The sequence below is a fragment of the Gigantopelta aegis genome, chromosome 7, assembly GCF_016097555.1.
Source record: "Gigantopelta aegis isolate Gae_Host chromosome 7, Gae_host_genome, whole genome shotgun sequence".
In the NCBI taxonomy this organism is placed as follows: Eukaryota; Metazoa; Mollusca; class Gastropoda; order Neomphalida; family Peltospiridae; genus Gigantopelta; species Gigantopelta aegis.
Window position 1 is genome coordinate 16068954 of NC_054705.1, and position 13061 is coordinate 16082014.

The 13061-nt window shown below is 35.9% G+C and overlaps 1 protein-coding gene across 1 annotated transcript in view; it reads left to right on the forward strand.

Annotated features, from left to right (window-relative positions):
- Positions 1-13061, forward strand: part of LOC121376881 — a 151773-nt gene that overhangs the window by 31086 nt on the left and 107626 nt on the right. Inside the window, exons 5-7 of the mRNA XM_041504667.1 lie at positions 2462-2713; positions 9026-9259; positions 11666-11884. Coding sequence (XP_041360601.1) covers positions 2462-2713; positions 9026-9259; positions 11666-11884 — 705 coding nt within the window. The remainder of the gene's footprint in view (positions 1-2461; positions 2714-9025; positions 9260-11665; positions 11885-13061) is intronic.

Genomic DNA, 13061 nt, shown 5'->3' on the forward strand with positions numbered 1-13061 from the left:
TTGTCTTTTAAATCCTTCAAGACTTGACTAAAGTCTTTTGGTATCCATATTGGGGGAATGTAGACGAATTGTTCCCGTGTGGTACACGTCCAGCTGTCATAACCTGTATTATACAACACCACGTGTTCTTAGACGTGTTTGCGGGAATCAGTAGCATAACTGTCTCCAAAAACATTCTTCTCCTGCACTTAGAATTTAAAATCTTCTTGATTGTCCAAATTAAAATGCACAGAAAATGAAGTCCATTTAATTAAACAATCTCCATTCTGGCGTTCAAAGTCCCTTTTTTTCTCGCTTACTTATTTTCACACCCACGACCGTCTTTCACAATTCACCGTTACACAATGGGACAAAAATTGTTTTGCTTCGTGACACTTATCATTTGCACCTAACAAAGTTCAAACTATCTTTTCGTAATATTTCAACCAATAGAACATGCCATCTACAAAAAATAATTTTGCTGGGTGACATCATTTGCATATCCCAAAGTTCAAATTATGTTTTCGTAATATTTCAACCAATAGAAAGAGCCATCTAATTACACATACGCACTTATTCACAATAATTCCCTTGAGATATTTACAGCACGATATGTCTGTTAAAAATCATGCAATGTGCGGAGCTGTAGTTAGTGTTGGTAGGGGAGTCTACTACCTCCTATCCAGTAAATTCCCCAGACTTAAAGGGACATTCCCGAGTTTGCTGCATTGTAAGATGTTTCTGACTAATAAAATATTTCTACGATTAAACTTAAATATTAAATATAGTTTCTTGTTTAGAATATCAGTGTCGGTATATTCAATGTGTTTCTGGTCGTCTTAATATTTGTAATACGCCCAAACTGGATTTTATGAAATACAATGAAATTTAACCTAGTATAAATATTAGAACGTTCAGAAACACGTTTAATATACAGACACTAATATTTTATGCATAAACATATATTTGATATGTAATTACAGTCGTCAAAAAGTCTATGTTAGTCGATAACATCTTAAAAACTGCAGCAAACTCAGGAATGTCCCTTTAAATTTTTTTAAAAAAATCGTTAAATATCATTTCTAGTTCTACATATCATAAAAGTTTAAGGGTTTTTTTTTTTTTTGGGGGAGGGGGGGGGGGGGGGGATGATCTAAATATAAATATGTTCTCGGAAACGGCATTTTAGTACTTAATTCTCCATACTATTTCCATCCCGAGAAATATAAAGTACGTCCCTGAGTTTTAATATATTCCTATACCAGTACAGCCCCAACAAACACAGATAAAACTACCTCAAACTGCATTTGCACGTGCGACACGAACAACTGAAATAGACAGTTTCACTGCTCCAGAACAAAATGTGAGTGTCACGACGTCTGGTCCACGTTATTTTAGTTTCATTATTTACTACTTTCTATTTTACTGATTTTATTAGCCATATAACTAATATAATAATTTACTCGGGGTATAAATCAGTTATACCCACACTTACTCGGTGTATCGGTAAATATCCCAACAGTTGTGGTCGTGAGAACATCATCGGTTTCGCCTCGGAGGCCCCACGACCAAAATTGTAGGGATATTCACAGATACACCCCGTAAAGTGTGGGCATAACTATTACATGTATGTATGTATGTATGTATGTATGTATGTATATATTTATTTATTTATCATATACGTTTTCAGTTCAATCAAAATATCTGATATTTTTCAGATCATATACTTTAAGAATTTGATAACTTTGCAAATTAGATGTAAATTAATCGAGGTCACAGCACTAGGTTTATTGACATTTAAGCAAACGTACTTGGGTGACACTCCATAATTGTCGCATGCATATATAGTCATCAAAAAGAAACACCTTTACACTAAAAGCTGTCCAGCGTTCAGAAAACAATTTTTTTTTATGCATTAGCTGTGTTTCTGCCAGAAAGAAATTTTAGGGTATGGCCCTATGGAATGCAACCAGTCAAAAGGGGGTATGGGGAGCCGCCCCCAGAGAGAAAATGGATTAAGTTTAGGGTTAGGGTTAAGAAAATCATACAGTAATGATAAGAGTCATTAATGTTGTCAAAAGGTTAACTTTAAAAAATATATCTGCAAACAAATCTGAATATGGCACCATACCCATTTTCCGTCTGGCAGAAACCCGGACTAGTTTATTTTGATGTAGGGACATCCAAAATGACGTCATTCGAGTTTGACGCCACATATTCTTACGACATAGCGGAGTGGAATTAAAGTTGCATGTACAGTTTAAAAAAACACGTTGTATTAAGCTTGAGATTATATGTTAAAGAGATTGTTACGCTCGTGTGTTTTCGATATCATCAATATCATATATTAGGAATAAAAACAATGTATTATGCTCGTCAGAGGCACGCATACACGCACATGCATGTCCGTAAGCACATCTATGCATATTTGATAACCACATTCTGCACCTTGATTATAATGTTTATTATTTTCCGTTTCTAGATGGTAAAAATCTACTCGACTTTTGGATTTATATTATGAGTCGTTTCATTGAAAATACCCGACGTCTCTACACAGGATTCAGATATGCTGGCTATTGCCTAAAGTTCAAGGGACATTTCCCGGTTGGTGGCGCACGCCTCCTGTACTGTGAACACCCGGTAGTAGGGGAGGTCGTTAAACTAAAAATGTATGACAGCAACAAAAGGATCAGCCTATGTGAAGTTGAAGTATATGGAACACAATACCTGCCAGGTATGTTGAACGGTTTTAGTCAATAAGTACTACACGTATATCGACTTAAATGATTTTGCATTCATTGTAAGAAGGGGCAGGGCGTAGCTCAGTGGTACAGCGCTCGCTTGATGTGCGGTCGGTTTGGGATCGATCCCCGTCGTGGGCCCACTGAGTTATTTCTCGTTCCAGCCAGTTCACCACGACTGGTATATAAAAGACCATGGTATGTGCTGTTCTGTCTGTGGAATGGTGCATATAAAGGATCCATCTTGCCTTCACTACCAATTTCGACTGGTATATCAAAAGCCGTGGTATGTGTTATCCTGTCTGTGGGATGATGCATATAAAAGATCCCTTGCTGCTAATCGAAAAGAGTAGGCCATGAAGTGGCGACAGCGGGTTTCCTCTTTCAATATCTGTGTGGTCCTTAACCATATGTCTGACGCCAAATAACCGTAAATTACATGTGTTGAGTGCATTGTTAAATAAAATATTTCCTTCTTCTTCATTGTAAGATGTATCACCTTTCTGGTGACTAAATTCACACATTGAATACATTTTCCTTTCTAGAATACCAGCTTCTGTTTTTCCTCTATGGTTGCAGTCTTATGATAATGTTATCATAGTTATAATATAGAGAGAATAATAAGCGAGTTACCAGTTACTATCAAATTTATGTCGCGAGTGAAATAATTTTCAGTTGTCACAAATTGTTTTGACGTCATATTTAATACCGGCAGAGTCATTGATTTGTAAGCGTAAAATCGTCCAATAGTATTCTATGTTATACCAATGTACAATAATTTCTCAGTAAGAAATTGTGATTTTTATTTTCCCGGTTATGAGTGCCCGTGGATAATACGTCAATGCGCTGTAGTGATGTCGTTAAACAAAACATACTTTTAACTTGCATTGAAACTTGAAGGGTTTATCCTAACTTTGTTGCCATTGTAAAATATTTCTTACTGACAAAGCCTTTTTAACAACTATAATGACATGTTAAAAAGTTCATTTAGAATATAATTCCATTTTATAATTAGTGTTTTGTAATAAGCGTCTTGACTGGTTAAAATGCTATCACGTAATCTAGAAAAACCCAATGTTCATTCTTCCATGAACGTGAAAACTGCACTTTTTCGGTAAACGGGAATCCCCAAGGATTCCATCGTTTCTATTTTTATCCCAATTTCGTCTGCACTGTGAGTGAAGATGACAATTCAAGCTTTAAACCGACTCCGGTTTTGAAATGAGACACATAATGTATATGACAAGCCACAAAAACGAAGCTTCTATTGGAAGTTATAGCAGAGGATGATGCTCAACAAATCAAAAGAGAGACATGAGCGCAGCTCTGTCACATTTGACAAAAACACTAAATCGACAACTTACATGCGCAACAACAAATACGCCTCGGTGCACAATTATGCGACCTGTCCTTTCCGAGAATAATATCACTCAATCACAAACTCAGAAATCCACACACACAGTAACACTGAAACCACTTTATCCCTTTCAAGTCAGTCTTCACATTCATTTTTCACTAATTCAACTTTTGACAAAGAAAGAAGTGTTTTATTTAACGACGCACTCAACACATTTTATTTACGGTTATATGGCGTCAGACATATGGTTAAGGACCACACAGATTTTGAGAGGAAACCCGCTGTTGCCACTACATGGGCTACTCTTCCGATTGGCAGCAAGGCATCTTTTATTTGCGCTTCCCACAGGCAGGATAGCACAAACCATGGCCTTTGTTGAACCAGTTATGGATCACTGGTCGGTGCAAGTGGTTTACACCTACCCATTGAGCCTTGCGGAGCACTCACTCAAGGTTTGGAGTCGGTATCTGGATTAAAAATCCCATGCCTCGACAGGGATCCGAACCCAGTACCTACCAGCCTGTAGACCGATGGCCTGCCACGACGCGACCGAGGCCGGTCAACTTTTGACAACTGCAATTTTAATATAGTAGATAACTTCTAAATAATTGGATGCACTCCCTTATACTAATTAGTTCAAAATTCATACTCTAACCATTTTACAACAGATCTTCAATTTAAATATAAAAATCGTTAAATTCTTAATTATTAATTAATGTATTGTTTTTATTTTATTTTAGATTTTCGCTTATCGTATCGAAAACATGACGCCAGACATATAGGTTGTTCAATTCTTAATTAATTATCGTTTGATATTTTTGAGAGAAAAAAACAGTTTGTGTTATCAGTTGATTTTATAACGTTTTATCCACATTTGATTCAGAAAATTAAAATTTATAAAACCTTATGTAAATCATTATAATGAATCGGAGATTTGACGGAAAAACCCCGAATGTAACTTTCTAAGGGAATTCCTTTATTTGTGTATTGATACAGTTTTTTTTAATATTGTTTTGTATAATGGCAATATTAACGCGCTACGCCATTCATAGTGTGTAAAACGGTTTGGGTGTTTATCATCGCATGAACGTCAAAAATATAACATTCAGTTCTTAAATCAGTGTTCGTATGTTTCTGATCGTTCTAGTGGTTGTAGTGAAAGGACGGAAGGAAATGTTTTATTTAATGATGCACTCAACACATTTTATTTGCGGTTATATGGAAGAAGGAAATGTTTTATTTAATTACACACTCAACACATTTTTTTTACGGTTATATGGAAGAAAGAAATGTTTTTTTAACAAAGCACTCAATACATTTTATTTACAGTTATATGGAAGAAGGAAATGTTTTATTTAACGACGCACTCAACATGTTTTATTTACAATTATATAACGTTAGAGATATGGTTGAGGACCACACCGATATTGAATGAGGAAAACCGCTGTTACACTTCATGGGCTACTCTTTTCAATTACCAGCAAGGGATCTTTTATATGCACCATCTCACAGACAGGATAGTACATACCAGGACCATTGTTACATCAGTCGTGGTGCACTGGTTGGAACGAGAAATAGCCCAATGGGTCCACCGATGGTGGTGGATCCTAAACCAACCGCGCATCAAGCAAACACTTTACCACTTTACCACTTGGCTACGTCCTGCCTCTGGTTGTCGTGGAGAAAACGACATTTTTCTTCGTTATTAATATAGATCTTTTTGTATATATCAAAATTATTTGAATTTGAAATCTAGTCTCTGCTTCTAGAAACATTCAGGCAGTCCGAGACACGTTATCTATAAAGACATTCACATTCTTACTAAGAAAATGTATTTCATATATGTAATTATAGTGATTAAAATGCTAGAGCTGCTGGTCAGACATGTGTAATGACAGCAACATATTCAGGACAGTATCGTTAATTAAACATATGAAGAGTTCCGTTGGAAAACGATCAAATAGAGGTGTGCGGTATTACCGGTATACCGGTATTTTTTTCTGTCGTGGTACGTACTGGTACTTTTTTTTACTGTACCGGTATACTTCGGGACTTTTCGTGGACGATGACTTTATGGACATTTCCGAGAAATAAATTATCAGTGTCATGAACCAAAATACATAATTTCGAGAAATTATTTAAAAAGCATCCAATGTTAATGATTGTTTGTGTTCCATTAACAAATCTTTGAAAAACTAACGGAATTTCCCAAAGTATCTAAAATCTCAAAACGTTGTCACTAACAAAAACATGGTAAATGACGAGTTTGTTGTTTGCAACACACGTGCGATATTGGTCATTTGCAGGGCAAAATTGGCAAAAGAATTTTCGACTTGGCGAAAAAAAAATTAAGAACGTTTTTTAATGTCGATTTTTAGTCACCAAACATTTTTTCAAACAATTTTGTTCGACAGATATGCCTCGCGGTATGCATAAGCGCCATTTGCATGTCCGGGTGACCAGTCTACTATTCAATAGTAAACTGCTTCTCGTAAAGCTACAAAATGCGATCAAATAATATGAAATACTGTTCAAAACATGTTGCATTGTTGATACTGAATGTTTCATTACTAGCTACAACAAGGTTCACTTTATATTTGTAACGTTTTTAGCGTTGTGTCGTATCAGATAATGTTGTGAAATCTAGGTCACGTGGTTGAGTTCATTTTACTGAAGTGTCATGAGGATTACATATTTTTTCTCACATATACACAATCATTATTAGTTGAAATTTTCAGTTTACAGATTTAATTTTAAACGTATTCAGTGGGGGAATTATAATTTATTGATGCTATGTCTACTTATATAATATTAGCACAGGCATGATACATCCTTCCGCCCCTGGTAGATAAACATACAAAAGTCTCGGATCACGTTGCAATGAATTTATGAAACTGAACAAGTTTTTTTTCCAGTTGTTAAAGTCTGAAAGACGGTCACACGCCAGTGTTTAGAGAACAATAACATATAATGACGTTTTCTTTGTCTTTGTTTTGGGTGACTGGCTATACTCTTGAGTTGGATACGAAAACAATTATACACAGTATTCAGTTTAAAACATACATATAAGTTAGGAGGAGGGGAGTTACGTACTTAAAAAAACAAACCCACGAAAGCCCAACTATCTCATTTGCATTCATAAAATAAAATACAGCCAGTGTGGCTATTTTGTTTCTAAATTGTTTTTCTTCTATAAACATGAATTCATTACCAAAGAGATTAAAGATACCGGCCCATAGCACATGGCTTATATATATGGCCCATTGGGCCTGTGGAATTGTCACGATATCTGGAGGGTTGGGGACGTATGCAGAGCTTCTAGTGGGGTGGCACAGGTTACATTCTTTATCTTTATATAGAGTAGAACAAAAACATCGGCTACTGAATATCAAACGTTTGGTAATTTTGATATATAATCTTAGAGAGGAAACCCACTACATATTCTCATTAGTAGCACATTCCACGACCTTTGCTATACCAGTCGTGGTGCACATACATAAATGAGAAATAGCCCAATGGGCCCACCGACTTGTATCGATCCTAGACCTACCACGCGTCCAACCGAGTGTTTTACCACTGGGCTACGGCCCGGCCTAGAAATCAAGGGCCATTCAAATATTACGTAACTTTGTCATTTTCATTATTTTCCAGTTTAACTGAAATGATAACTAGGGAATTTATTCATCTGTTATGTTTATTTCATTTACATTATAAGGTCTTAAAATACAACAAGGCTCTACAACTATGTTCTACCTATAAGTATTGGTTATTCTCTAAATGAGAGTTTTAGTCCTGCTTAATGCTTACTCAACTTTAGAGGAAATAGAGTGTAAAATGAATCAGTCAACATCATTACTGGTAGGTATATCACTGTAGTATGTCATATGTGTTTGACCCCTAAGTTCAAAGGCATATAAATGACATTGTATGTTGAGCAATTATTGTATCACTGAATCGCAGTGATTAGTATGCTGTCATTACCGTGGTTTACCGTGGTACATTACAAAAAACCGCGGTATACCGCGGTACGGTTTTTTTCGCGGTACCCAACCCTACGATCAAAGTCACATTTTCGTGAAATTGATTTTTTTTCACTCCTTATCTGTGAACAGTTATGGTTTCATTTTGAGTTTGTGAAATATGTTATGCTTTTATTTATAATGTGAAATTTAATACTGTTTATTTCTTAGCCGATTGTTTTCTAAATTGCACACACAAATAATATATTCGTTATTCCCAAAACACTATTACATTTACTTTTCTTCTCAGGTCAAATGAAACTGAAATTATTTACCAAAAAACACTGTAGAAGGATGGCACAGACTATAGAATAATATTTATTTTTCTAGCCATCACTGAAAAAAACAAACCCAGATTCCTTTTAAGGAAATAATGATCAATATCAACTGGACCAAATAAAAAAATATTATATAATACTATTATTAAAAACATAACATGAACAAGTACATTATATGATGTATAAAACTAGTAATATCGTACAACAATACAGTATGCAGTGTCCTTTGTAGAGTAAACCTTTAAAGGACATTCCTGAGTTTGCTGCATTGTAAGATGTTTCCGGCTAATAAAATATTTCTACGATTAAACTTACATGTTAAATATATTTTCTTGTTTAGAATATCAGTGTCTATATATTCAATGTGTTTCTGGTCGTCTTAATATTTATAAGAATCCAAACTGGATTTTGTCTTTAAATAATTTCGTACGTACAAAAAAAAAAAAAAAAAAAAAAAATGTTTTAGGAAATAAAATGAAATTTAACCTGGTACAAATATTAGAAAGATCAGAAACACGTTTAATATACAGCCACTAATATATTATGCAGAAAAATATATTGATATGTAATTACAATCGTTAAAAAGTCTCTGTTAGTCGATAACATCTTAACAATTGCAGCAAACTCAGGAATGTCAGTTGAATGTTTTAGATTCGGGTTCCCTCAACTGGGCTAGAGGACTTCCTGCAACTCAGTCATCAGAGTCTGCGACTGAGTGGGGGAAGGCAGCTTCAAACGCTGTAGATGGTGACTACAACTGCGATAATAATCTTGGTTCGTTCACACAAACAAGCCAAAATGACAAGAATCCATGGTGGATGGTGGACCTGCAACAAGTGCTTGTAATAACCCACGTTAAAGTTTTCAACAGAATGGATTGTTGCCGTATGTATCATAAACGGACATATACAGTCGAACCTGTATATAACGGTCACTGAAGGATCTGGCAAAAGTGTCCGTTATGTACAGGTGGTTATATACAGATAAAGGAAAACACATATGAAATAACTTACTATAAAACCCCCACTACTAAAATGGAATGCATAAAGTATCAACAGTCGTCAAACAAATATAAAATAAAAAAGAGGGAGAGAAAGAAAGAAAAACTTAATTTTTAATACATAAAACTGTTTTTCAAGCATCACTGTAATACGTTTTGTTGAAACTCATTCTATTACACACTTTTTAAAAACGTCATTGATCTTTGATTGCTTTGCACTCAATTCTGTTACCTACTAAATTAATACACGACACCCAAAAAAGGTTGCAGGTAAGAAATCATTATACATTAACAAAAGGATCAGTTTCCCAATGTGTAATGGCTGAACAAACATGGTGGCAGATTGTCGGAACTGCTTGTCTGACTAGCAACAATCACACACCTTGGAATACAATACCTGTCAGTGGTGACGAGTCAAATATATTTATAAGTTCAATGCAAGCCTTACTTGAACCAATAGCAAGTCACCTTGTAAATTAAATGACTGACCATTTCATACAGATATAAGATGTAAATACGATTAATGATGTACTGGAGCATGTATCTGTTTTATTTCAACTTAAGTAAAACAATAACTTTATATTGCCATGGCGCAGGACAATACATGTATATATCTTGTGACCGTTATGGCAAGTTCAACTGTCTATTTTGGACAAACAATATCGGCCATTGTAATTTTTTGGCTGTTATAGTAGGTTCAGCCACTCATTTTGGTCCAAAAATAGTGGTCATTGGCTGCATAGTGCAGGTGGCCGTTATATACAGGTAAAATAAAGAAGGAAATGCATTTGGCTGGATTTATGGTGGCTGTTCTGGTCAGGTGGCCGTTATGTACAGGTGGTCGTTATATACATGTGTCTGTTAGACAAGTCTCGACTACTTCTTTTATTACGAGTATTCAGCCTTTGTCAAGGAACAAGTATTTCTAAGTAATAATCATCTTATTTAATAGACATAAATAAATAAAATATATGGAAAATGCCTATATGGAAAATGTGAATGAATGTATTTAAGGAACCAAGGCAAATGAAGGGGCACCATGGTCAATGAGGAGGGATCACAGCAAATGAGAAGAATATAAATTTATGTATAGACAATGAAACCTCTCAAGACCGGACCCTCACTAAACCTGAATTCCCTCAAAGCTGGGCGTTTTACAGTCCGTTTTAAAAAGCCAGGACATAACTCAACCTCTCTAAACCGGATCCCTTCGAAAACCGAACCTTTGTCTTAGTACAAAGGGTACCCGGTTTAGAGGGGTTTCACTATGTGTGTATGTTTGTATGGAGTGTATGTATGTATGTATGTATATATGTATGTATGCAAATTTCAATATATATATATTGAAGTGAAGATAACAGGGACGGCTACTACTTTGTTTCTATTTTATTATTATCTTCTTCTTTTTGTTGTTCGTTTTGTTTCATTAAAAACAATTATATACCCGGTACTACTTAGGTAAGTTTGGAAATAAAAGCAGTAAGATTCGATATGGATTTGACCCTTATAGCTATTTAGACTACATACATCATTCACAAAGGTATTCTGAGCTACCGCATCCCAGCTCAATGAAGTGGGCATAATCCCCGGGGGGGGGGGGGGGGGGGGGGGGGGGGGGGGGGGTATTTATCCAAAGCACCATGTGAAATAAATTCTACAAAAACAATAAAAATCAATAGTTTCAAAACCTCAAAAATTACTTAGACCTGATAAATTATTCAGAAACATTTTAAGTGCTTTTTTCCAGTCTGTCGTACTCCCCCCTTCAATGCATAGATACAGTTGGGAAATAAAATCGATGTTTACACATAAATCCAGCTGAAATTCATTTCTTACTTTTTAATTTGTTTTCTAATGTACCTGCATTATTTAAGATGGGAAGTACTGGTACTTATATCTAAATACTTGTACCTAGTCCTTGACAAAAGGCCGTAAGAACGAACATTTAAAATAAGGATAATTTCTTTAGGAATAGTCTGATATAGTACTGAGAAGGTCGTTGGTTTGAATGGGAAAAAAATTACCCAATAATAATGTACATTACATGTATGCATGTTAATAAAAAAACATTTTTTTTTTTTTTTTTTTTTTTGCATTTGCATGTTCGTCATATGACGTTGTGCAACAGTCTAAATGTAATAAGGTTCTGCTCTTGTCTGATTGCATTTACCATAGTTTGACACCCAATAGCCGATGTATTTTTCGTGCTGGGGTGTCTTTAAACATTCATTCATTCATTCATTCATTGATTCTGTTGTCTGATAACCCTGTTATATTATGTAATTTTGTAGAGGACCGTCTTCATGAATTCGAGATTATGACGCTGTTTTATCCTAACGACCACGAGCAGGGTATATGTTGGTTTCGAAAAGAAGCAGTTCTGAGCAAATCCAACATCTTGCCCTGTGCCTTGTATGTGAAAGGGCGCTACGTCCGAATCAATTTTTATGGTGACGTGAAAATGAGACCTCTTTCGTTGTGCGAGGTTGAAGTGACCGGTTGGAAACTAGGTATATCAATCTATATTAGAAAGTGTATTTTTACTGGTAGATTCAAGGATGTGAGAGCTACGCAGAAATGCAGAAATGCGCTTTTCCATTTCATCTAAAAAAACAAAACAAACCATAATGTTCAATACTATTGACCACACAAGGTTCAACTGCATGTTTCCACGGTTTCAATTTTATGATGTGTGCCTTATATTATAAGTTATAACCAGTTCAGATTTGCTAGCATTGAATGCAGTTTTTGGCAGTTGCAGGGGTTGCAAACAATTTTCCTTCAGGGGCCTTTGACCACGGCAGCAATAAGCTTTTTTGTTTGAGCCCCTCTCACATCCCTGTGGTAGATTCAGGGAAAGCTATTACCAGCGAGACCCTCCCCTTGCATACGCAGAAGGAAGGGACAGTTTTAATAATTCTCAATTCAGTTGAGAATTGAGGGTGGGATAGTGGGATACATAATATTTAGCGTTGGGGCGTGTCCCATATCATTCTGACTCTCCTAAAATACAAAATGCCAAAATAATGTGTTCACCCACAAGGAGGAATATTTAAAAACGTTGCTCCGGATCCGCCGGGAATGTATATGATAATTTCAATAGTATATCTATCAGAATTCATAAACTCTCCTCGTGTGTGGCTGTCCTCTCATAGACTACACCCTAGATGGAGATTCATGGATTCAACCACTATTTTACCAAATGCCCATTCGACTCTGCATTGCCCTGATCACATATTACGGTTTTGTCGTTCAGTGGTATTAAAAAAAAGATAAAATAATGTTTTATTTAACGACGCACTCAACACATTTTAATTACGGTTAATTGGCATCAGACATATGGTTAAGGACCACACAGATATTAAGAGAGGAAACCCGCTGTCGCCACTTCATGGGCTACTCTTTCCGATTAGCAGCAAGGGATCTTTTATATGCACCATCCAACAGACAGGATAGCACATACTACGGCCTTTGATATACCAGTCGTGGTACACTGGCTGTGACGAGAATAGCCCAATGGGCCCATCGACGGGGATGGAACCCAGACCGAGCACGCATTGGGGCGAGCGCTGTACCACTGAGCTACACCCCGCCCGCTTCAGAGGTATTAGTGCAATTTCATCTTGGATGTTTTCAAATATGTTGAGTCATGTGAAACATATAACAAAAGTTCCTATATCCTCATGT